This window comes from Echiichthys vipera, assembly GCF_963691815.1.
Source record: "Echiichthys vipera genome assembly, chromosome: 4".
Lineage (NCBI taxonomy): Eukaryota > Metazoa > Chordata > Actinopteri > Perciformes > Trachinidae > Echiichthys > Echiichthys vipera.
In genome coordinates this window covers 1,189,866-1,216,030 of record NC_139829.1, presented here as the reverse complement: position 1 = coordinate 1,216,030, position 26,165 = coordinate 1,189,866, and the positions used below count along the sequence as shown (strand labels likewise).

The following is a 26,165-nucleotide window of genomic DNA, read 5'->3' as shown; positions in this document are numbered from 1 at the left end:
TGCCCTAAGGCATCTTTGCCCTCTGATGCTTAATTTATTGTCTGTTCTGAGATTATTATTAGTATTTTGTTTTAACTATTACTCTCATGTAACTCAAAGGGTCAAACACTGTTAGATAAGGGAGGAGACCCCGTAAACTCAGTTTAACTGTTAGTTGCGAGCTGGAGAGCCAGGAAGGTTTGTTACTATGGGACTAGCCCTCAGATTGCTCAGAATTGTTTTCGTTTCAGTTTCATTTTATGCTGTTTTGGTTTGTTTTATCCGTCATCTTGGTAAAGCCTTACAAATGTGACACAGTTCCAACCAATCAGAGACCTAGAAAAGCTCAATTCAGATTGGCTGTTTCGTCTCCAATCAGCTGACTAGTAGAAGTATTACAGTGTACATCCCGGAAAGCATGCAGAAACATCACCAGACCACAGTGGAGCGCAGTGAAGTTGTTCAACTAAAGCTAGATTATTATTTTCTATCATTTACTATTGTGACCGAGGGTTATACTCGCCTATACTTGGGTAGAATAAGAAATAAATGATACAGAAACTCCATTCACTGAACGGGCCGGTGTACTTTATTTCTTCACTCCTCTCAAGTCAGACAAACTCACATTGGCAATACTTCCAATCTGTCCCCTTCAAAATAAAAGCACTCAGGAAACTGGAATACATTATTAATATGGTGTATTATAGCACTGTTGTGTCACATTGTTTGGATTAACATTATATCTCCATGTACCTTGAGACATCAGGTGCTGTGAGATGTTAGTTACCGCCCCCCTCCTGTCTAGCAGTCCTGGCCTACATAACTGGACGATGTTGTTTGAACAGCAACACCAAAATGTCCCATGTAACTAGTATGTATTGCTTTGGTTATATATCATATTTTCTGAACCTTTTATTAAACTTTGTTTGTACGTTAGTTAGCTTGCAAATTATCTTGTATGTTGCCAATGCCTGCTAATTCATGTCAAAAACAGTAGCTTACATACAAACTAATTTTGATGTTCAAACGACATCATCCAGTTATGTTAGCCAGGACTGCTAGAGAGGGGGGGAGTTAAACTAACATCCCACAACAGCTGATGTCTCAAGATACATGGAGATATAACGTTAATCCAAACAACGTGACACAACAGCGCTATAATACACCGTACTAATAATGTACTAATGTGGCACAAAATATAACACCATACTGGAGTACGTCTGATCTCCTGTAATACTAACGGACGAACAACGCGATAAAAATCTGTAAGGTCCTGACAAATCAGCTGACACCTCACGTATTAAGAGGGCGTGGATGAGTCACTTATTCCATTCCAAATTTACAGCTAGAGTTAGAGGGGCAGCCATCATCATTCATAAATGGGTCCTTTTTGAGCTGACAAATGTAATCCTAGATACTGACAGCCGTTATGTCATAATTTGGGGTGCACTTCAGAACACACTAGTGATCTTAGTTTTGGGTTATGCGCCGACCTGGGACAGTTTTTTACAAGGAAAAATCTGCAAGAAATCCCAAACAATGACAGTCACTGCATTTTCACGGGTTTGGACTTACACAAATTACACTATCCAGATCAGCACACACAGTAAGAACATATGCGTCACAGTTGGGAATTTCTGATCCATGGAGGTTTAGAAATCCCCATGGTAAAGCTTTCTCCTTTTATTCCCCATGTACACCACACATTCTCTCAAATGGATTTCTTTTTAGTTGATAACAATCTCCTTGACTGTATGATCACCCAATAGTCACTCCTGACCAGTGGCGCACCGTGACCACTGTAGCTGGGCCTTCACCTCTGCCCTCATTGCTCAGAAAATAAATCATCGCGGAAAAAAAGACACAGTACAATGAATTGAAAGCGTTTAACAAGTGCAATCCTTTAATCGACGATGACAAGGATGTAAACAAATAGACCATAACATCGGTAAAATTCTCTGCAACAAGAAAAATTTGCAACATTAACTTTTTAAAACTGGAGACCATTTAGGCTACATTAAATAAACATGCCAAATCTCGATATATAAAATGAGGTCACCCAGAATGTTACCTCGTGACACTGCTGGCACCGACACGAGGCACATTTTGTCACAATGGACAGCGCTATGAAATCACGGCGCACAACAAACCATACACACATTGATATATACATTTTTGAGCATCCTCAAACTACAATACAATTTCAAATACACAAAAATATGCCAAAAGTTACACAAATCTGGTAATGTAAAGACTTTTTTTTTTTTTTTTTAAGTTGGCACAATGAATACCGATGCCAAATATAAGTCACAATTTTCATAGGTTCCACTACACCACCTTAATTCTCTACAGGGAATAAAATGGGTGGAATAAGAATCCTCAAAAAAGACAAAAATCCAACCACTCTTCTGATAAGTTTACATGAATTAAAGGCAAATTGCGCTGTAAATGTCAAAGACAACCTCCACAATAAATACACATTATTGAATGTCCACTTGGCCCGAATCAATCACTTGAAATAAGCAAGGTGATTTGTACAATAGGCCTACCTTACATGAAAACGGAATCCATTCGTCCAAAGTGGTTGACAAATAAAAATAAAACAAGAGAAACAACATAGTCATCCCTTATGTGGTTTGGGTATCAGAGAAACTCAGAAGGATATTCAACAAATCCTGCATCCATGTGTATTTCAAACCCAGTAGACAAGTAGACAACCATAGACAGAGACAAGTACATCCCAAGGACAGAACACCAGACACCCACAAAAGCAATCTGGTTTATGCTGTCCCATGCAATGAGGAACGCAAAGATCTCTTCATTAGAGAAACAAAACAACCACTGCATAAACACATGGCCCAACACAGGAGAGCTAACTCCTCAGGCCTGGACTCTGCTGTCCACTTACATCTCAAGGAGAAAGCCCACTCCTTTGATGATAACAATGTCCACATCCTGGACAGAGAGGACAGATGGTGTGAAAGAGGAGTAAAAGAAGCCATCTATGCAAAAGTAGAGAAATCATCGCTAAACAGAGGAGGAGGTCTGAGACACCCCTTATCTACAATTTACAATGCTGTCCATTCATCCCTTCCCAGGAGATTCAACAATCTAACCTCAAAGAACAACTGTTCACAAAGGGCCTTGTGTGACTCCAACGGCTTGTTAATATGACCCAATAGAGCACTAATGAAGTTAAAAACATACTTCCCACCAACGACTGTCACTCTTATGGCGGTCATTGGCACTTGGAACACAAAGGGTTCCAATGACATCATCGGCCTTGTGAAAGGTTAAATACCTGGATCTCCATACCAGTTAGTTGGACCAGTCCCAGCCTGGTCCGATGCGTACATGAACTGATGAGAGGTGAAACGTCTTCCTAGACAAATAACAAAGTCCAGTTGCTCTTGACTGAAATTGCTTTGGGGATGTTGCTCTTGATGCACTTCAGAGCTGAGAAGGATCGCTCCAAGGAGGAAGTGGACATGGGCATGGTCAGCACCAGACAGGTGAGGTGATACAGCTGCGACATGCTCTCAGTCAGCTCTTTAAGTGTCAGAAAATGCAACAGGTCTGATGGGCTCCTTGTCTCAAAGTTTACCATGTTGTACATGACTGTCAGTTCAGTCTTGAGCCTGGGGAGGTCAAAGTGCAGCCCGTAGTGTTCAGTGAGGCTCTGAAACTCAGAACTGGGGAAGTTTTCTCTGTATGAGGCAAACGTCTTGGGTTCAAGAAGGGCAAGGACATCAGTTTTTCATGATCCTTGAACCTGTTCCTCAGCTGAGTGAGAATGTTGTCCAGGATTTCACTGTGCAGCTGCTTGTATGCTGTGCGCACGTCTCCAACTCTCCCTGCTGGGAGCCCCGACTTCGTGCATCGTGTCGTCATAGAGTCAAATTTGACCCTTTCTCTCTCTGTGGTATTGCAAAAGTCATCAATGCTGGAGAAACAGAACTGCATGTCACACCCCTTATACTGTAGGATACCAAATAGCACGTCGGAGTATGGCAAATAGAGTTGAATGTGGCGAGGAGAAAGCAGAACTTGAAGCGCGTCAGCAGTGCGATGTATCCATCAGCTCTGTGCACCGCATCACCATCAAAATCATTGTGGTTGTCCACAATGGATTCAAAGCTCTCCAAGAGTTCTTCTCTCCGCTCATACACATTGCAAACCAAAGGTGATGAAAAGTTCCACCGTGTTGAGTCACTCTGGGCAGTCTTCGCCAGCATATTTCATCCAGGAGTTTCGTGCATCTGGCTGACTTTGAGAGAAAGGCTGCGAAGCCACTGAGGTGTGAGAGGAAAAAATTGCACTCTTTGATTTTAGCAGCACTTTTGAGACAAGACGAGGTTCAGAGAGTGTGCATAACACTGAACGAAGAGAGCTTGGGGTATTTTTTCCTTTCATTTAGCTTGGACCCCATTCAGTCCAGAAGCCATAACTGCAAGTCCATCATAACACTGGGCAATTACCTTATTGGTGCAGGTACAGTCCTCCAGAAACTTCAAAACTTGTCCAGCTATAGCTTTGGCGTGCTTATCACCACTGACATCACCAAACTGGAAAAAGCGCTCCTTCACACCACCATCAGTGGTATAAAGGCGGACATATGACATCTAAGCGGTGTTACTTAGGTCAGTTGTTGTTTTGTTGGAGGTGCCGGTGAAAACAGTGGCCGAATCCAGATGACACCTCAGAAGGCTGTCATACTCCACCAAAAACTCCAGTAACTCCAAGTAGTTCCCCTTGTTTTCGGAATCTTTTCTTTAATCATGTCCTTGAAATGCCAGCTCTTGGTTTCCAAGAAATCTGACGACATTGACAAGACGTTTCAGGATCTCTCTGTTCTGCCTGACCTTGTTGTTGTGGGCCGTAGTATAGTGGCGCTTTGTAAGGCTGACAAATTCGCTGCTGACACAGGTGGATGGCTTGTCAGTTGTAGAAAGTAAACAACTCCAGCAGTACAGCCTGTTTGTTTTCTTACAGCCTGTCATCCATGTATATATCGCAGACTATATTCGGTTTTGAAATGCCTTTCCACTTTCTTAACCTTAATTTCTTTTAATTCCAGTTCTGGAGTTGGTCTTCCGTTTTTATTATTTAAAGTTTTTCTGTGAAAGGCCGCCTTGAAAAAGGCGACTCTATTAGCTAGCCACAACGTTGCTCTCATCTTCCATTATTATACCGCTCACGCTTGCGCCACTCTGCTCGCTGTTGAGACTTCATGAAGGCCTAAGATCTTTTTTTTTTTTTCCCCAACTTAAAATCAAACTGTGATTGTTCAATTTTCCCATCACTCTCCAAACCAAAACACATAGCTTGGCCTTCTCCGAGATTCGTGAAGTCCTAAACAATCCATAGAGACTGACGATTCTAAATGGATAACATGTTTCAGGAAAGTAACCCTTTCATTGCTGATATGAACTTGACAGTAAACTTAACTTTAAAATATAGATGAGAGAAAATGTAATAAATGTAAGGTATTCAATTAAATGAGAAATTTAAAAATATATATATACATATATTATTTAAACCGATATAATATATATATATATATATATATATAAATACATACAATATATATATATATATATTTATATATATATAAATACATACAATATATATATTGTATATATATATACCATATATTTTGGTCCAGAATTTTTTGTTTCAATTGACATTAGTTTTCCATGGGATACAATTTCACGTTCACCATGGAAGTTCAGTTTACACTTACTGTCGGACAGTATCAAAGATTTTGTTGCGATCCAAATCCACTCCTACATAGAGTTTAATGACACCCCTGATGTCAGCAGCGGCACTCTATGTGAAGCGCTTAAGGCCACTATTCGGGGAAGTGATCTCAAATGAGAAGGGCTGCACAGGCTAGGCTGGTGGAAATTGCAAAGGAACTGGTGAAACTTGATTGAACCCCCCCCCCCCCCCCCCCCATATAAGAAACGGCTACTACTGCACTCGGAACACAGTCTCTTAATGACACGCGTGTGAGAGGCCATGGTGATTTGCCTCCTCAGCGACAATGATGAGTAGGCTTATAGGGAGGAAGACCAGCTCCTAGCAGTGTTGTGCTCTGACAACAACCAAGCCCTTAACACAAAGAATACCAAGCAGCTTATTGTGGGCCACAGAAAGACAGAAGGTGGCATACAGGAGTTGAATTGATATTGATTCATTGAGAATGGGTGGAGCAGATCGGTGCAGTGTACATGTGCAGCAATGTTGCCGGTTAAAGTGTAAATACAAACAGTGGGTACAGAAAGTATTCAGACCCCCTTAAATGTTTCACTCTTTGTTATTTTGCAGCCATTTGTCTAAAATCATTTAAGTAGATTTTTTCCTCACAAGTGTACATACAGCACCCCATTTTGACAGAAAAACACTTAATTATAGAAACAAAAGAAACAAAAAGTGAAATATGACATGTCCATAAGTATTCATACCCTTTGCTGTGACCAGGCCCGGAGTGGCTAATCGGGAGGACCGGGACAATTCCCGGTGGGCCGGTCTGACTTTTGGGCCGCGAGGGCCGGTGTTCAATTATTATTTTTATTTATTTTGTGCCGGTGTTCAGTCATGGCACTGAGTGGAGTGGGTATCACGTGTATGCTGTTACCGCTGTCGCTGGTCATATCAGGGAGCTGGCGGTCTGTTAGATCATGCCAATGAAACTGGGACGCGGACGCAGGTTAAGGGCACGGCCACCAACAAGACACAGACGCAGACGCAGCCTGATGTAACGTACGTGTCGTGCACTAGTCCGCACACTTCAGTGGTGTTTGCCTAGCTCCAACCACAGATGTACAAGGAAAATAATAAACCAAAATGGAAAATAAAAAGAGCAAGGGTGGCGCAGAAAAAGCGAGGATTAAAAAGAGAAAAGCTCTGGAGACAGATGCAGCCAAATGTGCAAAAATCGGCAACTCTCCTCTCACACTCGGTGACAGCGTCTGGCAGCGCGCAAATTCTCGGTGACAGCGTCTTATAACGATCATATAATAGTATAATATAATTTTATATATAATATCACGGCCAAAAGCTCTGTGCGCCTCCGGATGGCCGTAGCACGAGGAGCTCTCGTAGGGATTGGGCTTCCCGGGGTTTGTTTACCGGCGTTGCTGTGTGGAACCGGTCTTCCGCGTTCCACACAAGACCGGATTTTTCTTTATTACTGGAAAAAAATAATACAAAATAACTCGGTGTTGGCCTCAACCACTGGTAATACCGCATACCGCGGCAACCCTGAATGTTACTAATAATTGGCATAATAATTTCTTATAGCCTGTCTAACCTAACGTTACATAATTTAAATAATATTATGATGCAACGCCACATAACTGGCCACAAACTTTAGGGGATTTGTAGCCCTTCAGATACAAGATGCATCACCAAGCACCAGCCATCAGCCCACAGGTCCAGAGTGTGCAGGTAGGATTGCTCATTAAGTGAATATTGAGGTGGTTCAGGATCATCTGGTAAGGATGAACCCTGGGCGCCTCCCTAGGGAGGTGTTCCAGGCACGTCCAGCTGGGAGGAGGCCTCTGGGAAGACCCAGGACCAGGTGGAGAGATTAGATCTCCACACTGGCCTGGGAACACCTCAGGATCCCCCAGTTAGAGCTGGTTTATGTGGCCCGGGAAAGGGAAGTTTGGGGTCCCCTGCTAAAGCTGCTGCCCCTGAGACCTGATCCAGGATAAGCGGATGAAGATGAGATGAGATGAGATGAGATAATGAAGAGCATGGTGTAGACCTAGCCTGGTCCTACCAGACTCGTACTTCATTTCATTTGCACAGAGAGTCTGGACCTACTCAATTGATAGACTTTAACTAACTTGGCAGGCAGGTGTCTGTTGAAATTTAAAACTATTGAATCTGCCCAGTGCCACTCTGGATCTGCCATAACCAATCGCTAACGTTTGGCCGGGAATCACGTTGCGCGCAGGCTGTTAACAAACACTGCATGAAGATGTAAACGAGAGCTGATTGGACCCAGATTGCAATTGATGATGATAGAGGATTCAGCACTACAATAATGAAACTGACTTGAATTTTTGACTTGAAAAAGGGGAGATTTGTGACGAGATTTATGAACATTTTTATGATTTAGAGTCAGAGGCAGAGCCAGGAGCCAGTGGTGAGGAAGAATCAGGTGAGCTAGTGTGTGAACAAGCAAGCATCAGTTCCAATAAAACCACTTTCTTTGCCCCACTGATAGTAGTGGCCCGTTATACTTTTGATCATTAGTAATAGTAAGAATTACAGTAGGAATTACAAGGCTTTAGAGAACAGTGCGCTATTGATTGCTTAACATGTAAAGTTATAATTACATTATTTTAATATAATAGGTCGTGATCTAAAGTGGGCCGGTCTGAGGTATGAAACTCCAGGGCTGAAAATGAGTACCACTCCGGCCCTGGCTGTGACACTTGTATATTTAACTCAGGTGCTGTCCATTTCTTCTGATCATCCTTGAAATGATTCTACACCTTTATTGGAGTTCGGTTGTGTTAAATTAAATTGACTGGACTTCATGAGGAAAGGCACACGCCTGTCCATATAAGGCCTTACAGCTCACAGTGCATGTCAGAGCAAATGAGAATCATGAAGTCGAAGGAACTGCCCAGAGAGCTCAGAGACACAATTGTGGCAAGGCAAAGACCAGGCAGAGGGTTCCAAAAGAATTTCTGCTGCACTTCAGGTTCCTAAGAGCACAGTGGCCTCCATAATCCTTAAATGAAGAAGTTTGGGACAAGCAGAACTCTACCTTGGGCTGGTCGTCCGGCCAAACTGGGTGATCAGTGAGAAGAGCCTTGGTGAGAGAGAAAAAGAAGAACCCAAATATGTTTTTCAGCTGCAGGGACAGTATGACTGGTTCCACTGCAGGTAAGATGAATGGGGCCAAGTACATAGATCTCCTGGAAGAAAATCTTTTCCATCTTTGCTCAGGACCTCAGACTGGGCCAACTGTTCACCTTCCAACAAGCAAATGACCCTAAGCACACAGCTAAAATGACAAAGGAGTGTCTTAGGAACAACTCTGTGACTGTTCTTGATGGCCCAGCTAGAGCCCTGACTTAAACCCAGTTGAGCATATCTGGAGAGACCTGAAAATGTCTGCCGTTCACCATTCAACCTTCTACTCAAGGGCTTCTACTCAATACTGAGCAAAGGGTCTGAATACTTATGGTCATGTGATATTTTATTTTTTGTTTTTTAATAAATTTGCAAATTTCTTTAAATTCAGTGTTTTTCTGTTAAAATAGGGTACAATAATGAGGAAAAAACAACTTATATGACTTTTCATATTCTGTTGGAAGTTTAAAAAACATATTTATATTTACGTATTTGAGTCAATGACATCACTGATTAATTAGTACTGTCTTAATTGATTAACAGTTAAGATTTTGAATCGATCATCTTTGGCCATCACATGGCCGTCGAAGACGGGACGGAGATGTGTTTGTTCCCATTCATTTCCATGATGCATCACCACATACCCACAATGGATTCTGTGATTACCAAGATGGTGGTATTTGCATTATTTAGGAGTAATTTAGGTTAAAAAAATTGAATTGACATTTCCCTTAACCATGGAAGTTGCCATGGAAGTATTCTAAAGAATGCTAAAAATGTTAGGATTGAACGTTAAAAAACCCAAAAACAACATAGTATGGGGTTTTGCAGAAATGTCTAATTTTGATGTGTGTTTCTTGTTTGATGATGAGGTTGTTCTTGGTTTTAGGAATGACAAGAGGTTCTTCCTAAAGACTCAGAGCAAACGTGAGGTCAGGTTTCTCCTGTCAAATCTGCAGGCATACATGGATCACTTGGAGAAATACCCTCATTCACTGATGGTGAGGTTTCTCGGTAAGTGTAGATTCAGTTAAAATGTGTATTATATGAGTGTTTGTTTTTCTCATTTTCTTATTCAGCCAAATTATAAGAGTAATCATCTCCACAGCTGACAGATGTGCCCTGTTCCACCATAAAAGAGTCCAAAAAGTTGTGGTTGTCCAATTTTAGGGAACTGTGCCTTATTGTACCCTAACTCAGTGCCAGTGGAGGTTGAATACCATCAGTTGATCATGGCCTAGCAGAAGACAAAACAATATTCCATATGCTTTAATAATATGCATGATTCTTTCCACTTCCCAGGTGTCCACAGGATTGTTATTCATAATCAAATAAAGGTATTCTATATATGCATTAACCATTAGGTAATTTTATCCAGTCTTTCAGTACCTGTACTTAGAATGCCATGTTTCTGTCTGCTCTCCAGAAGTACTTCATTGTGATGCAGAGTGTGTTTTACCCTGATGAGAGAATCAATTTTAGGTACAGTATATGTTTCCCCATGATTTGTTGTGTTGATTTTGTATATTTTATGGCTGTATGAAGCTGTGACTTTGTTGCATAGATACGACATTAAGGGCTGTGAGCTGGGTAGATGGACAAACCCTGACAGAGGGGGAAAACAAATAATAAAAGTGCTGAAGGACAATAACTTCGAAGGGCAGTACATTGCATTAGGTAAGTGTGCGCTACCCTATTTTCAGCAGCATAACTAAATTGAGCCACATGCAGTTGGCAAGTGAAGGGCACACTAAATAGAAATACATGTGTGGTTCCTGTAGGTCAAGAGAAATCTTGGTTTGTCAGTCAGGTGAAAGTGGATGCTGCCTTCCTCCAAAGGCTAAATGTGCTAGACTACAGTCTACTGCTGGCCCATCAACCTCTGCACCAAGATGAGCTGGAAGGGAAAAACTCTTTGGCAAACCTTGTTATTCGCACAACAAAGTAAGTTTTATTAAATTTAATTCAATTTTGTTTATAGTGCCAAACCATAATAAATGTTATCTCAAGACACTTTACATATAAAGTAAGTCTAGACACTGTTTTTGAACATTAAAGCATTTCTAGTAGAAACCCAAAATTAGGGATGAGCGAGTACAGCATTAACTGTATCTGTATCCGTATCTGCTCACTAGAGATGAGCTGGATACTTGGCTGAAACAAGTATCCGGTACGAATAATGAACTTTTGCATGAGTAATACTCATCAATATCTGTGCTCGGATTGAATGAAAATCCTCATTAGCGAACTGTGTCTGCCTTCTGTGATATGTTTGCCACAGTGCCGCTCTGCTGCTGTGTCCCCCTTCGCTACACACACACACACACACACACACACTCGCGGGTCTTTCCTTAACTTTTAAGTTTCTTCAGCTTGTTTCACTTCGGTTTGTACTAATTAACAGTTGAGTTCTGTAAACGTCGGTTCATTCAGATGTGCTTCTCAGTAGAATTGGACTCTCGTTTCGGTCTGCCTGTCAGAGATTTGTTTTTTTTTCTTTTTTAACTGAGTGTCTGTCACTTTCTTGCTGTATTCCATGAAAAAATACAGCTGGCAAAACACACACACACACACACACAAACACACAAATAAAGGTGTGTTGAGTATGAAAACTCTTGTTCATTACATTCATGTGTTGTATTAATTCATTCATTCATCCATCTTCAACCGCTTGTCCCTATCGGGGTCGCGGGGGGGTCCCAACTGACATTGTTGTATTCAATGTTGCAAAAACAGTTCTGTTTCCGTCGTGATCAAAACCATTGATCTAAAGCTCAAAGCTGATGCTGTCCTGTAAATTGTTTTCTAATCAGCAATAAATATAACTACTTCTGATCAACCCATATCAATTACATGCTTAAAATTACATACTGGTTAAAGCCCTGGCCATTTCAAGACAACTTGACCCACGTCCGGTTAAAATCCCTCCCACTTCCTGTTTAGGCCCCGCCCACCCCTAGTACGGCTACAGATAAGCAAACAAACTATTTACACAGCAACAAGTTTAAAACAATGAATACAACAGATGCGGTTGCAATTATGAAGTAAAATGTAATAAACAAGAGTATTCATACTCAACATAACTTTCTTTTTTTAACTTTTATTTTTTTTATGTGATTTTAATTTTTTTGGTTCTTCTTTATTTCCACACCAGGTGTGTGTGTGTGTGTGTGTGTGCTTGTGTGTGTGCGCAGCTTAATTAATTTGTAATACTTATACCACTACTACCTTTATTTGTTTATGGAATACAGCAAGATAGTGTCAGACACTCAGTTAAAAAAACAAAAAAAGAAAAAAATCTCTGACAGGCAGAAATGCAACGCAAACCCATTCTACCACAAAATAAGATATTAAAGAAACCAGTATTGACAGAACAAATTACAAGGATTTAAAGCAATTCTTACCTTCTGTCATCTGTAATCTTAAAATGCTCCTTTTAAGCGTTGCCTTGATTTTACGGTGCTTACATGGAAACAGATTTATAAAAATAAACCTAAGCATGATAAACTATTAACCATAAAAAAGAAAGTATATACATATATGTATTTACACAAGTAGTGCAAGAGGTAGTGTGCAGTTAAAGTGTCCAACGTAGGGGCGCATATGTGAGTTGTAGGTCCATAAGTTTCAGTCAGAGTCTTTAGCTGGGTTCCAAAGCCTGATGGCAGAGGGGTAGAAACTGTGGCGGGAGGTTTTGGTCCTGATAGACCTCAGCCTTCGGCCGGAGGGGAGAGGTTTAGACAACCTGTGTCCGGGGTGAGAGGGGTCAGAAGCTTTTTTCCTAGCTTTCTTCAGGGTCCTGCAGGAGTAAAGTTCCTGAAGAGAAGGTAGTTTACATCCGATCACCCTTTCTGCAGAGCAAATGATACACTGCAGTATGCACCTGTCCTTGGCAGAGGCAGCAGCGTACCAGACAACAATGGAGCAGGTGAGGATGGACTCATGGCAGTGTAGAAGTGGACCAGCATTGTTTGTGATAGGTTAAACTTCTATAACGGCCTTGAGAAGTAAGTCCTCTGCTGTGCCTTCTTGCCGAGGGAGCTGATGTTCAGCTCCCATCTGAGGTCCTGGGAGATGATGGTGCCCAGGAAGCGTTAGGACTCCACGGTGTCCACTGGGGAGTCACACAGGATGATGGGGGAGGGTGGGGCTTTGCTCTTCCTGAAGTCTACTATCATCCCCACTGTTTTGGAAGCATTGAGCTCCAGGTTATTCTCCCTGCACCAGGTCACCAGGTGGTCAATCTCCCACCTGTAGGCAGACTCATCCCCATCAGAGATGAGTCCAGTGAGTGTGGTGTGGTCTGCAAACTTCAGGAGTTTGACAGACTGGTGACTGGAGGTGCAGTTGTTGGTGTACAGGGAGCACACCCTGCTTAACCTGTACTTGGCCTCGTAATCTCTCTGTTGCCACTCTTAAAAGCCTTTTCCTTATCCAACCTCAACTGCCAGAGTCTTGGTGTAAACAAGGGCTTGTCATTAGTATAAGTCACCCTGGTGACGGTGATGGCACAAAGCAGTCCTTACAGAAGCTGATAAATGAGGTTACAGCTTCTGTGTACTCATCCAGACTGGTGGAAGCAGCCCTGAAAACATCCCAGTCAGTGCAGTCCAAACAAGCCTTCAGATCCTCCGCAGCCTCCTTGGTCCAGGAACTGGGTGGACCATGTCATCATCAGAGTGACCCAGTGTAGCGCAAGTGACAGCGGGCCGGAGAGCCACGTATCATGGTCCGCGCGGTTAAGCTAGAATCCATCCAGCTGCAGCGCGGAGTCTGTGATGTCCCCACACAGCCATGTCTCTATGAAGCACAGAACAGAGGATGAATATTATTTCTCCTCAAAAGAAACTGGAGTTCATCCATTTTATTGCCCAGTGAGCGAACGTTTGAGAGAAATATTCCGGGTAGCGGCGTGCGCCTTCGCCACCGGTTCGTTTCCCTCTGCGTTGGCGTGAGGCCACAAAAGGTGAGCGCACCTTTGGCCAGAATATCGATAAAAATAGCCATGGGTGCAAGAAACGCGATAAACAAACCCCATGGGATTGTTCCCGTAATCCTCTATGGTGAGAGTGAGCCTCATTTTATTACAGCAAGGGCCCCTGATGTTGCCAGCGGAGGGCTGATCCGGGTGTCGCTGGTGGAAGTCTTGGATGAGACGCCGGTCCAGAATGTGTCGAGCAGGAACCCAGGATCTTTCCTCCAGACCATAGCCCATTCAGTCGATGAGGTACTGGCAGCCTCTTCCATGTCAGCGAGAGCGGATGATGCGGCATACAGTGTAGGTAAGTCCCCCATCAATGAAGCGCCAGAACACTGAGGAAAATTGGCCATCTCTTTAGCTGATGGGAGCTTAGCCAAGGACACAAAGTGGGCTATCTTCAACTACAATAGTCAGGATAGCGGTTTTACCATCCGACAGGCCCGTGACGAAGTCCACTAAGATGTGGGACCAAAGGCGATGTGGCACTGAGAGAGGATATAGAAGGCTGGATGGGGCTTGGTGTGATGTTTTGTTCAGGTCTGGCAGGCATTGACATACTCCTGGGTGTCCTCCTGTAATGTAGGCCACCAGAAATGTCGCAGAAGGACATCCCAGGTTCTCTGGATCCCAGGATGGCAGGACAACCTTGAAGCATGGGACCACTGGAGTACATCCAACCTCGGGGCTGCAGGCATGTACAAGCAACATGGTGGACAGGCACTAGGACCAGACTGTCTTTCTGTGGCGGCTCTCACCCTCTCCTTAATCTCTCACGTAAGGGATGCCACAACACACAGGGATGGGAGGATGGTGTTTGAAGCACTGGTGTTATCCTCTGGAAATGACATGACAGGGCATCAGGTCTACAGGAGAGGGTGAAATTGAACCTGGTGAAGAAAGGGCCCACCGCGCCTGTCGAGAGTTAAGTCTCTTTGCGGTTCATATGTACTCCAGGTTCTTGTGGTCCGTCCAAACCAGGAAGGGCTGTTTGAGTTTCAGTGGTGCCACTCCTCCAGGGCCAGTTTGACAGCAAGGAGCTCATGGTTACCAATGCCATAATTACTCTCGGCAGGAGGAAAAAAAAGGCACATAGGTGAAGCTTCTGGTCACTAGCTGCTCACTGAGACAGCACCGCCCCTACACCAATGTCGATGCATCCCCCTCCATGACGAACTGCCGCTCGGGGTTGGGGACATAACTAAAACTGGTGAGGCCGAATGGCATCACCAAATATTCATTATGTCCGGTAGGTGTGTTAAAAGTTGTCTTCCATTCATCCCCCTCTCGGATGCGGACAAGGTGGTAGGCATTACGGAGGACTAGCTTGGTGAAGATCATGGCCCCTTGAAGTAAGTCAAAGGCCAAGGAGATGAGGGGAAGAGGATACCGGTTCTTAACCGTAATGTCATTGAGTGAATCAATGCATAGGCACAAGGTCTTGTCCTTCATGAAGGTGCAACCGGCATCCAAAAGATGATTGTTCATTTCTTTTCTTGACGCCAGCGAGGATGGGTACGGCACAGTTTCCTACCTTCATCTCCAGAATGAATAGAACCAGGTTTACCAGGCTTTCATCCTGGGAAAGGCACGAGTTTATCCAGTAAAGAAAGTGACAATTGCTAGAATGGCAGTGACAGCTGCTGTGCTTGCAGTGAGGGTAAGCAGGATTTTAAAAGTAGAGCTGCAGTAAAACCAGTGGAAACCTTTATCTTATGGACAGATAATACAACTGTGTATAAGGACATCGGGAATGAAACAAAGCGCTTTCACACCTTCGTGGCTAACAGGATTTCTGCTATAAGAGAAGCTACTGTCATCTCACAATGGAGGTACGTGGACCCCAAGCAGAACCCAGCTGATGAGGCCTCTCGTGGGGTCAAGGTTGAGTATCTTCTTACAACCGGCAGATGAATCCATGGCCCAAACTTTTTCTTTAAAAAACTAAAAGAGAATGGCCCACTAACATTGTGGAGTCCAGCAGTAACACTAACCCAGAGGTTAAAGGAGAGGCCATAGTAAACACTGTGATCATCAAAGATGAACCAAAAGCAAAAACTCAGCTACTAACCTGCTCTTCGTCATGGTTCAATTAAATTCAATTCAATGTTATTTATAGTGTCAAATCATAACAAAAGTTATCTCAGGATACTTTACAGAGTAGGTAAAGACCACACTCTATGACTTATTTATGATTTACATAGACCCAAAAATTCCTTCGTATAAAACCTTACCTATAACAGGCAGGAACGTCGGACAGACCCAGCTCTGTCGAGGACAGCCATCTGTCTGGACCGGTTGGGGAGGAAGAAAGGGAGAGAGAAAGAGAGAAAAAACAGACCGATGGATAGAGAGAGACAGACAGACACACCAGAGATGCAAGCAACCAAAGCGTAACAGTAACTATAATAAAATCTGTAGTAATGTGAATATGACTTATATGTTATGGCAGTTAATACAGTGGAAACAAGCACAGCTGAGGTGATAGAATATGAAAATGATAATAATTATGTTGGCAAACATGGTCAATGATGAGTAGCAGCAATAGCAGCTACGATACAGCGAGACATACCACTGATGATGTTTAAATAGCTACAAATGTTATAATTTATAAACTAATGATAGTATATATGAGTAACAGCGATAATAGCAGCAGGAAGCATCATGAAGGACCACGGCAGCAGGCACCACCACCAAGAACAGCAGAGACCTGTGAGACAACAAAGCACAAACAACTTCATGGAAGAAATTGAATTAGTAACATGCATTGATGAGACATGAATGATACAGACAGAGAGGAGAGAAGCTCAGAGGATCAGGAAAAGTATTATCCCCCAGCAGACTAAGCCTATAGCAGCATCATTAAGCAGAACAAAATCATTTAAAAAATAACAACATTGTTAAGGGATTGTAAGCCCTAGCTGTAAGCTTTATCAAAAAGGAAAGTTTTAAGTTTACTCTCAAATAAGGGGTCAGTGTTTGCTCCCAAACAACACTTGAGAGTTTGTTCCACAGGAGAGGAGCTTGGTAGCTGAGGGCTCTTCCTCCCATTCTACTTTTGGAGACTCTAGGAACGACAAGTAGCCCTGCATTCTCAGAGCGCAGCGATCCAGTCGGGTAATACGGTACTATGAGCTCTTTAAGATATGACGGAGCCTGACCAATAAGAGCTTTGTAGGTAAGGAGAAGGATTTTAAATTCTATTCTAGATTTTACAGGTAGCCAGTGCAAAGAAGCTAATACAGGAGAAATATGTTCTCTTTTGTTTTAGTTAGTACATGAGCTGCAGCATTTTGGACCAACTGGAGACTCTTAACAGACTTATTGGAGCAGCCTGATAATAATGAGTTGCAGTAGTCCAGCCTAGAAGTAACAAATGTATGGACTAGATTCTCTGCATCTTTCTGAGATACAATGTTTCTAATTCTCGCAATATTATGCAGGTGAAAATATGCAGTCCTTGTTGAGAATTGAAGAACATATCCTGATCAAAAATAACACCCAGGTTCCTTACTGTGGTGCTTGAGGACAACATAACATCATCCAGAGTAACAATATCTTTAGCTATTTAGCCAAGTACAATAACTTCAGTTTAACATCAGAAAATTGCAGGTCATCCAGCTTTTTATTTCCTTAATGTACATTTGAAGTTTATCTAACTGATCCGTTTCTTCTGGTTTGATCGACAAATACAATTGTGTATCATCAGCATAACAATGAAAATGTATGGAGTGCTTCTTTATAATATTTCCTAAGGGAAGCATATATAAGGTGAATACAACCGGTCCAAGGACAGAACCCTGTGGGATCCGTGACTGACTTTAGTGTGCATGGAGGATTTGTCATTAACATGTACAAACTGAGAAATCTGATAAAGTGTCGGATAAAGTGTCTGATAAATAAGACTCAAACCAGCTCAGTGCGGTTCCTTTAATGCCAATTAGATGCTCCAGTCTCTGTAGCAGGACGCGGTGATCAATAGTGTTGAAGGCAGCACTGAGATCTAGTAGAACAAGCAAAGAGACAAGTCCTTTGTCTGAAGCTATAAGAACGTTGTTAGTAATTTTTATCAGTGCTGTCTCAGTGCTATGATTTGCTCTAAATCCTGACTGGAAGTTTTCAAGTAGCTCATTATTATGTAAAAAGTCACACAGCTAATTGGTGACTAATTTCTTGAGGATCTTTGAGAGAAAAGGAATATTAGATATAGGTCTATAGTTGAGAAGAGGTTTAATTACAGCTACTTTAAAAGACTGTGGTACATAACCTACTGATAAAGACATATTAATCATATATAATACAGGAGTGCTAGCTAAAGGTAACACTTCTTTAAGTAACCTAGTTGGAATAGAGTCTGGGAGACAAGTAGAGGGCTTTGATCCTGAAATAGAGGTTAATTTGTTAAGGTCAACTGTAGAAAAGCGGTCCAAGAATATATCAGGTCGTACAGTTGTTACTAAGGTTGCCGGGTTTGAAGAAAATTGGTGCAAATTGAGTTGATTTTGTCTATAATAGTTATAATTTTGTCATTAAAGAAGGTCATGAAGTCGTTACTACCGAGGGTTAGAGGAATACATGGCTCAACAGAGCTGTGGCTCTCTGTCAGCCTGGCTACAGTGCCGAAAAGAAATCGAGGATTGTTCTTATTCTACTCTATTAAAGATGAACAATAGGCTGCTCTGGCATTACGGAGAACCTTCCTATATGTTTTTAGACTTTTTTTTCAAACTAAGTAAGATTCCTCCAATTTAGTGGTTAAGGTTAAAAGCCTCAATAGCTTGTTTACTCCAATTGAAAAAGGTGTTGCAGGTGTTGAGTCAGAAGAGGAAGGAAAAGTAAGCTTCGGTATTGAGCATTGTGCTTGACACAATTCAGCAAAAGAATAAAGTTGAAAGAGCCATGAAATCATTCAGAGCCACACTGGGTGGTCAAACCTCGTCTCTTGAAGAAACTTCAGCAGCTGAGCTTGCCATCATTCAGTATTGCCAACTAGAAAGGTTCAGTGGTGAAATAGCTGCACTGAAAAGAGGAACATCTGGAGTGAAGAAATGCAGTCACATTTACAAACTTGACCCAGTGCTGGAAAATGGACATTTGAGAGTGGGAGGACAGCTCAGCAAAGCAGCTATGCCAGATGACATGAAACATCAAGTCATTCTTGCTTAAGATCAGCACATCGCCACACTCGTCATACGCTTGAAAGACTGATTTGAGGTGGATCTGTTTAACCAGTGTGGAGCAGGACATCAAGTCACAAAACATGAAACTTCCTGTTGACAGAAGGGGGCGCTATGACTATGATTTAAATTCTCCTCCATATGTCTTCAGGGCAGGTCTCCTATCATACATGTGAAGTTTGAAAATGATCTGAACACGTGTTGTGGATATAGAGCAGTTTCTTCATCATCATGGCGGGTAATCGAAATTTGCTGTTGCCAAGGCCACGCCCCCCAGTCGAAAGTTAAAAAATTCTGACAGTGAAGCATAATACACTCCTTGAAGTTCTTCTGACAACAACCATAGCCATGCCCTTTGATAAAAAGTTAAATCCCTTTCGTAATTTAACTTCATACATGTCTCAAAGGTCTACTGATCAGATTTGAAGTCAATTGGGTTACATCTCTAGGAGGCGTTTGTTAAAGTATGACAAGTGCAAATATTGAAAAATGGCCATAAAAATCAAAATGGCTGACTTCCTGTCAAGTTTAGGGTATTGGTCCCTCCAACTTTTTTGTTCGTCTGGAAGGTCTATATGCTTACCAGTTTTCATGTATTTTCATCAATCTTGGAGTTTGTAATGTGGTGTAGGGGGAGCTACTGAGCCAGCTACTGAGCTACTTCACCAAATTTTATTTGTTTTTGTGTGGCCCAAGCACCTCAAATTATCTGTGAAATAGTTAAATAAGAAAAATTAAAGCCGCAAGCGGCGATGAACAGGCCATCGCACCTGCTGCACATTGGGAAACCGACTGGACCCATCAGTCACAGTCGCGACTTTACACGTCTGTGTGATGGGATGCAGCATGGAGGGTTAGGAGCTGCGGGCTATCTATCACAACTCTTGCAGTGATTCCTGTGTGCCCTGTGTGCCGCTAGAGAGTGCGTACAAACCCCCTTGGATATCATGTGCTGAACGCACATTGAAAATTTGATGTAAATCGGATGAAATCTGTGTTTTTGTGTGTGTATGTGTTTTTCATTATGCCTGGAAAATTTGGTGGAGTTTGGACAATGTATGTTTAAGTTAGAGTTATTTTCTGTTTCATGGTCAGAAGCACAAAATAGCCACCATGCAATCATTCCAAATCCACAAAACATGTCTTATGTTTCCATACATGAAGTCAGGAGCCCCCAATGAGATTTCATGTAAATCGGATGATGTTTGTCATTTTTCATTCTGCCAACAAGGGGCGCTTTCACTGTGAGTCAATATTGAGATGAAGGTGTGGTTTGGACATGACTCTTGTCATTCATGAGAAATTTGGTGCGGATTGGACAATTTATGTCTAAGTTACAGCGAAACAAACATCTTGAGATGATACTGGCTGATTTTGAAGTTGATTGTGTTAAATCCCTAGGAGGAGTTTGTTAAAGTACAAAACATGCAAATGTGCAAAAATTAAAATAAATTAAATTAAATTTTATTTACAGTGCCAATCAATAACATGACTTAGTTATGATTTACATAGACCCAACAATTCCCCCATTGAGTACGGTGGCAATGAAAACCCCTATAACAGGCAGGAACGTCCACAGGCTCAGCTCTATGGAGGACGGCCATCTGTCTTGAGCAGTTGGGGAGGAAGAAAAGAAGAGAGAGAGAAACAAGACGGACAGATGGACAGAGAGAGACAAAGACAGACACAAAGACAGACGGACAGAGAAACACTTCCAGAGATGCAAGCAACCACAAAAGTAACAGTAACTATAGTAATAGCTAAAGTAATGTGAATATGACTTACATGTTATGGCAGTTAACAGCAGAACAGCAAGAAACAGGCACAGCGGGGGTGACAGAAAATGACAATGACAATAACAAGAATGGTGGTAAGTATGAAGTTGAATTAGTAACATGCATTGATGAGACATGAATGATACAGACTGACAGGATAAAAGCTCAGAGTATGAGGAACAGTATTAGCCCAGTATATGCAGACTCTAAGAGAAATTGAATGCCAATAACAACCTAGCTAAGCCCTAGCTGTAGGCTTTATCAAAGAGGAAAATTTTAAGTTTACTCTTAAATATAGGGATGGTGTCTGCAACACTAGGGAGTCGGTTCCACAGGAGAGGAGCTTGGTAGCTGAAGGCTCTGCCTCCCATTCTACTTTTGGAGACTCTAGGAACAACAATTAGCCCTGCATTCTTAGAGCGCAGCGATCTAGTCAGGTAATACGGTACTATGAGCTCTTTAATATACGGCGGAGCCTGACCAATAAGAGCTTTGTAGGTAATGAGAAGGATTTTAAATTCTATTTTAGATTTTACAGGTAGCCAGTGCAAAGAAGCTGATACAGGAGAAATATGTTCTCTTCAACTTAAATACCTTGATCTCCCGACCAGCTAGGTGGATTAGTCCCAGCCTGGTTAGATGCGTACATGAACTGATGAAGCCTCTTGGATGAGAGGTGAAATGTCTTCTTAGACAAATAACCAAGTCCAGTTGCTTTTGACTGAAATTGCTTTGGGGATAAAGATGACCCGGACAAATGAGAATATTCATAGGCTTTGTCTCTAATAGTTATAATTTTGTCAATAAAGAAGGTCATGAAGTCAATAGAGCTGTGGACCTCTGTCAGCCTGGCTACATTGCTGAAAAGAAATCGAGGATTCTTCTTTTCCTCTCTATTAAAGATGAGTATAGGCTGCTCTGGCATTACGGAGGGCCTTTTTATGTTTTTAGACTTTCTAGCCAAACTAAGCGATATTCTTCCAATTCAGTGGAACGCCATTTACTTTCCATGGAGCCAACTTCCTCTGTTTCATTATCTTCTTTTTTAAAGGAGAAACAGAGTCAAGTGTTGTTCATAGTGAGCCTGCAACACTGTCAACAGGGTGATCAATTTCAGAGAAACTGACATTAATACAGGAATCTTGAATATTAGGATAAGGCATTAAATTAATTGCCAATGGAAGTGCTTCCCTAAATTTAGTTACAGCACATCAGATAAACATCTAGTGTAGAAACCTTTGCACAGAGGTGAGTAGTCCTGTAATATGAATTCCTTGATTTCCACACCGTAAGCCAAAACAAGGTTGAGGGTGTGATTAAAACAGTGAGTAGGTTTATGTACACTCTGACTAAAACCAATCAAATCTAATAGAGAGATAAACGCAGTACTAAGGCTATTATCATCAAGGTACACGTGAATATTAAAATATCCTACAATGATTACTTTATTAGATTTAAGGACTAAATTTGGTAGAAAATGGGCATAAAATTTCAAATGGCTAATTTCCTGTTGACTTTAGCATATGGCTCAAAGATACTTTTTTTTCTCCTCGATGAATTATAAATGCCTACCAATTTTCAGATTTTTACGTCAATCCTGAGGGTAGAGAAACAACTTCCTTTTTCAAGTTTTGGGCAAAATTACTCGCCACGCCACATCGAGGGCGTTCCATAAATCCTCAAAAGCTTCAAAATTTAGCATCACGAAGGTCTTTGGATGCAACCTACCAGATTTGAAGTCACTCAGGTTAATTTTCCAGGAAGAGTTCGTTAAAGTATGACATGTCCGACTGGCTTCACTTTGCAAAAAATGGACTTGGGGCATGGCTCCAAGAGGCTTTTTTTTTACTCTCCATACTTTACATCTGCCTACCAAATTTTGTACGTCTACATCAAATTTAAATGTGGGGCCAGTGAAATATTCTAGGGGGTGCCCTCGAGCCAATTTAACACACACAAGCCCAAGACTCATATCAGGTATTAGGTTTAGACACTAATGATGCATGTGCAACTTTTTGTGCACTCAAGAATTCTAAAAGTACTTAAGAAGTGCTATAGAGCCGACGTGCCACGCCCAAGCACAATTGTGGCATCAAATCGAAGTTATTACTAGTTTGAATGTGGGTGAAAAATGTTGTTAGTTTTTGTGCATCCTAAAGTCCTCGAACCGTAAAACTGTGTTTTCGTAAAAATTGACACACAATATCCAAAATGGCTGACTTCTTCTCCAGTGAAGAAAAATTCCCAAACCGTACATGTGCGCTTTAAGATGACTGCAATGATCCCACCAAATTTCATGAACATCAAAAGAACATTTTCCAAAACCATGGCATGCGTTTGGGGGCGCTATGCAGCCCACTGGCCACACATGAGCCACGATTACTGCAGAACCTTGCAATTTTTACCACTTCTGATCCTGTTTTCAGTAGGGGGCGCTATGACTATGACTCAATTTCAGCATGTAGATGTCTTCAGGCCTGGACTGTTTTCCAACAAAAACAATAGGCCTCCTTGCACTCTCATTTTCGTGCTTGGACCCTACTAACAAAAATAATAACGAAAACATAACAATAGTCAAAAACACACATGACCCTTAATTATTCACATAATGAAGAAATAAACATATGTAGATAAACGTGACATGCATCTATGATGGTCAGACCAAACACAAACATAGATAAACAAAAACCCTTAATGATTATATATCTTGATGGGAAGGACAGCATCCGTTACCAAATGGTTGAGATGTTTTTGAAGTAATATTTTGAATTGATTTTTTATCCTTTCTTGAATGATCTGTCCAGATATGGTGTTCCATTTACTCATAGCTCTATGTACTACAGTTATTTTTTCTCTGTTTGTTTTCACCTTAGGTAGTGTGAATCTGCTTTCCGGGCATTCCTGGTATTATAATTATGTTCATCAAAACTGAAACAAAAACATTTCTACAATACCCATGGCAATTTAGCCATTGAATTATTTATATTAAAATTAAGCAATGAGGCAGTAAATCTATTCCTAACACTTAACCAGCATAGGCAGTTATGCATTATATTCACAGTAAATCTGCATGAATACCTTAGTAAAGAGCATGCAGCCTTATTCTGAGTAATTAGCAAATTGTTTTGATGCCTCATCACTGAGTTCTTCTGTGGTGGAGATGGGGCGGGGGGCTTCATAAAATGTTATTTTTTTTCAAAGTTAGAAATGATAGCCGCAAATAGTTTCAGTTTCAGTATGTTTTTTTAAACATTAAAGCATGTAAACATGTTCTATTAGAAAAACAAAATGCATGTTTGAAACTGAAAAAGAGTTGAATAGGTCCCCTTTAAAGTCATAAAGGAGCAGGTCCTTAACCAGACTTTAATCTCAGAGCCAAGAGTTGGCCTCATGAAACCGATTAATCTGTTAGTTATTTGCTTGACTCATTCAAAACAAGATTTTCACAGATTGCCCTGCTGTGCAACCTTTAGAAACACCCCTCTGATTGTATTCTGTGGATTTGTTTCTGGCTTTGCCTAGGTCTGTGGATTTTGATGACAGTCCCACGGAGTCAGATCCCCCCACCATTCCATTACTGGAGGGGACCATGAGAGAGGAGGCAGCAGATACTACAGACTGTGGGGCCAGCCCAACACCGACAGCAGCTGAGGGAACAGGGGAAGGAATCCCCTCCCAAGAGATAAACTGCCCTGCCAAAGAAACCAGGACTGACTCAGAACTGCAGGAATTCCATGAGCATAACCGTAGGCTATTGCCCAACTGCAAAAATGCAATTCATGTGACAGATGGGCCTGACCGTCGTTACTTTGTGGGCATTATAGACATATTCACTGTCTACGGCTGGAAGAAAAGAATGGAGAACCTGTGGAAAAGCCTCCGTTACCCAGGCAGGGCCTTTTCTACAGTCAGCCCCACCAAATATTCATACAGATTCTGCCAGTGGATAAAGGACCACTCTCAGTAACAAAAAGAAGAACATTCAGCACTGATATGCAGTACAATATGGGGCCATGTTGCAGTCTGGCTCTATTGTGATGATGTGATATAAGGTTGCTCACTTGGAACATGATGAAGTGCATACAGTGGACATTTGGGGTATGATTGTAACCTGTCACCAAGTGTTGAAGTTGGCATATAAGTTGTAGTCTCCTCTGCAATTTCAGAGCCAGCTTTTGGCATAGGCAATATAGATAAATAAGGGCGCACTAACACTGTCCACAAGTACCGTGCCCTGTGCTTTAGGGGGATTTTCCCCCTCTCCCTCTACCCCTGCGGCCCAGGCCCGTTTGCACTCACATTACTGATCCGAGTCTCAGCGTAAATGCTTCTTGCCTATACATCATCACCCCTTGGAGATTTAGTTTTGTCCGACTGTTTTTGAATATTTCATCTGACCAAATCTGCAGTCCACTTCCACATCAAACCACCGCAAACCATTCTTTGGCATCCTTTTAAATGTCCGTCACGGAGAACAGACGCATATAAATAGACATCAGGACCGCCGTCAATGCTCACGCTCGTGCTCATACACCTGTGCACGCTTGTGCCCGTGCATGTGCATCACAGCTTTTCTAAAGCCCACTTCTCTCAACCGGGCCGCAGCTGGTAAGTGTGCCATGCCTTGGCGTTGTACAGTTGAACTCTCACTAGTCAAACAAACTAAACTTTAGCCGTGAAGAGTGCTTGGGCACGGTACAAATGGACAGTGTGAGTGCGCCTTAATAGGGGTGCGATGGTACTGTTAACCTGACTCTGCCAGATGGATTGATTTGCATTTGCTCAGTGTGTTTGCCAAGTGTGTTTTCTCTCATGCTGTCTACACAAGATGTTTGACTGACAGCAGTGGCCGCTCCTGACAAATTTCTTAGGGGGGGCAACTTTTGGGATGATTGCTAAGATGACCCGTTCAAAGCATCAAATCATAATAAATAAAAGTCAGACAGCTAACTTGATGCTGATACATTGTATTGGTTAATTTGGTTATCCTCTTCAACCACTAGATGGCAACACCAGACATGAATTATACAGGTGGTGTGCAGACATCCATTGAGAAATTTCAGTCAGACAGGCAGAGATCCGTTCTGCAGCGAGTGTGTCGAACTGAGGAAAAGGGAGAGTAAATTGGGTTTCATCAGCATAGCTGTGATGAAGCCATGTGAGAGAATATCAATTCAATTCAATTCAATTCAATTTTATTTATAGTGTCAAATCATAACAAAAGTTATCTCAGGACACTTTACAGAGTAGGTAAAGACCACACTCAATGACTTATTTATGATTTACATAGACCCAACAATTCCTCTGTAGAGTACAGTGGCAACGAAAACCTTCCCTATAACAGGCAGGAACGTCAGACAGACCCAGCTCTGTGGAGGA

General features: G+C 41.9%; 1 protein-coding gene across 1 annotated transcript in view; it reads left to right on the top strand.

The window, feature by feature from the left end:
• LOC310946176 (phosphatidylinositol 4-phosphate 5-kinase-like protein 1) overlaps positions 1-25,931 on the top strand; it is a 30,955-nt gene extending 5,024 nt beyond the window's left edge. The window contains exons 5-10 of the mRNA XM_083912550.1: positions 9,746-9,870; positions 10,159-10,193; positions 10,283-10,338; positions 10,421-10,533; positions 10,638-10,800; positions 24,309-25,931. Of these exons, the coding sequence (XP_083768676.1) occupies positions 9,746-9,870; positions 10,159-10,193; positions 10,283-10,338; positions 10,421-10,533; positions 10,638-10,800; positions 24,309-24,753 (937 nt within the window). The 3' untranslated portion in view covers positions 24,754-25,931. The remainder of the gene's footprint in view (positions 1-9,745; positions 9,871-10,158; positions 10,194-10,282; positions 10,339-10,420; positions 10,534-10,637; positions 10,801-24,308) is intronic.
• The last annotated feature ends 234 nt before the right edge of the window (positions 25,932-26,165 follow it).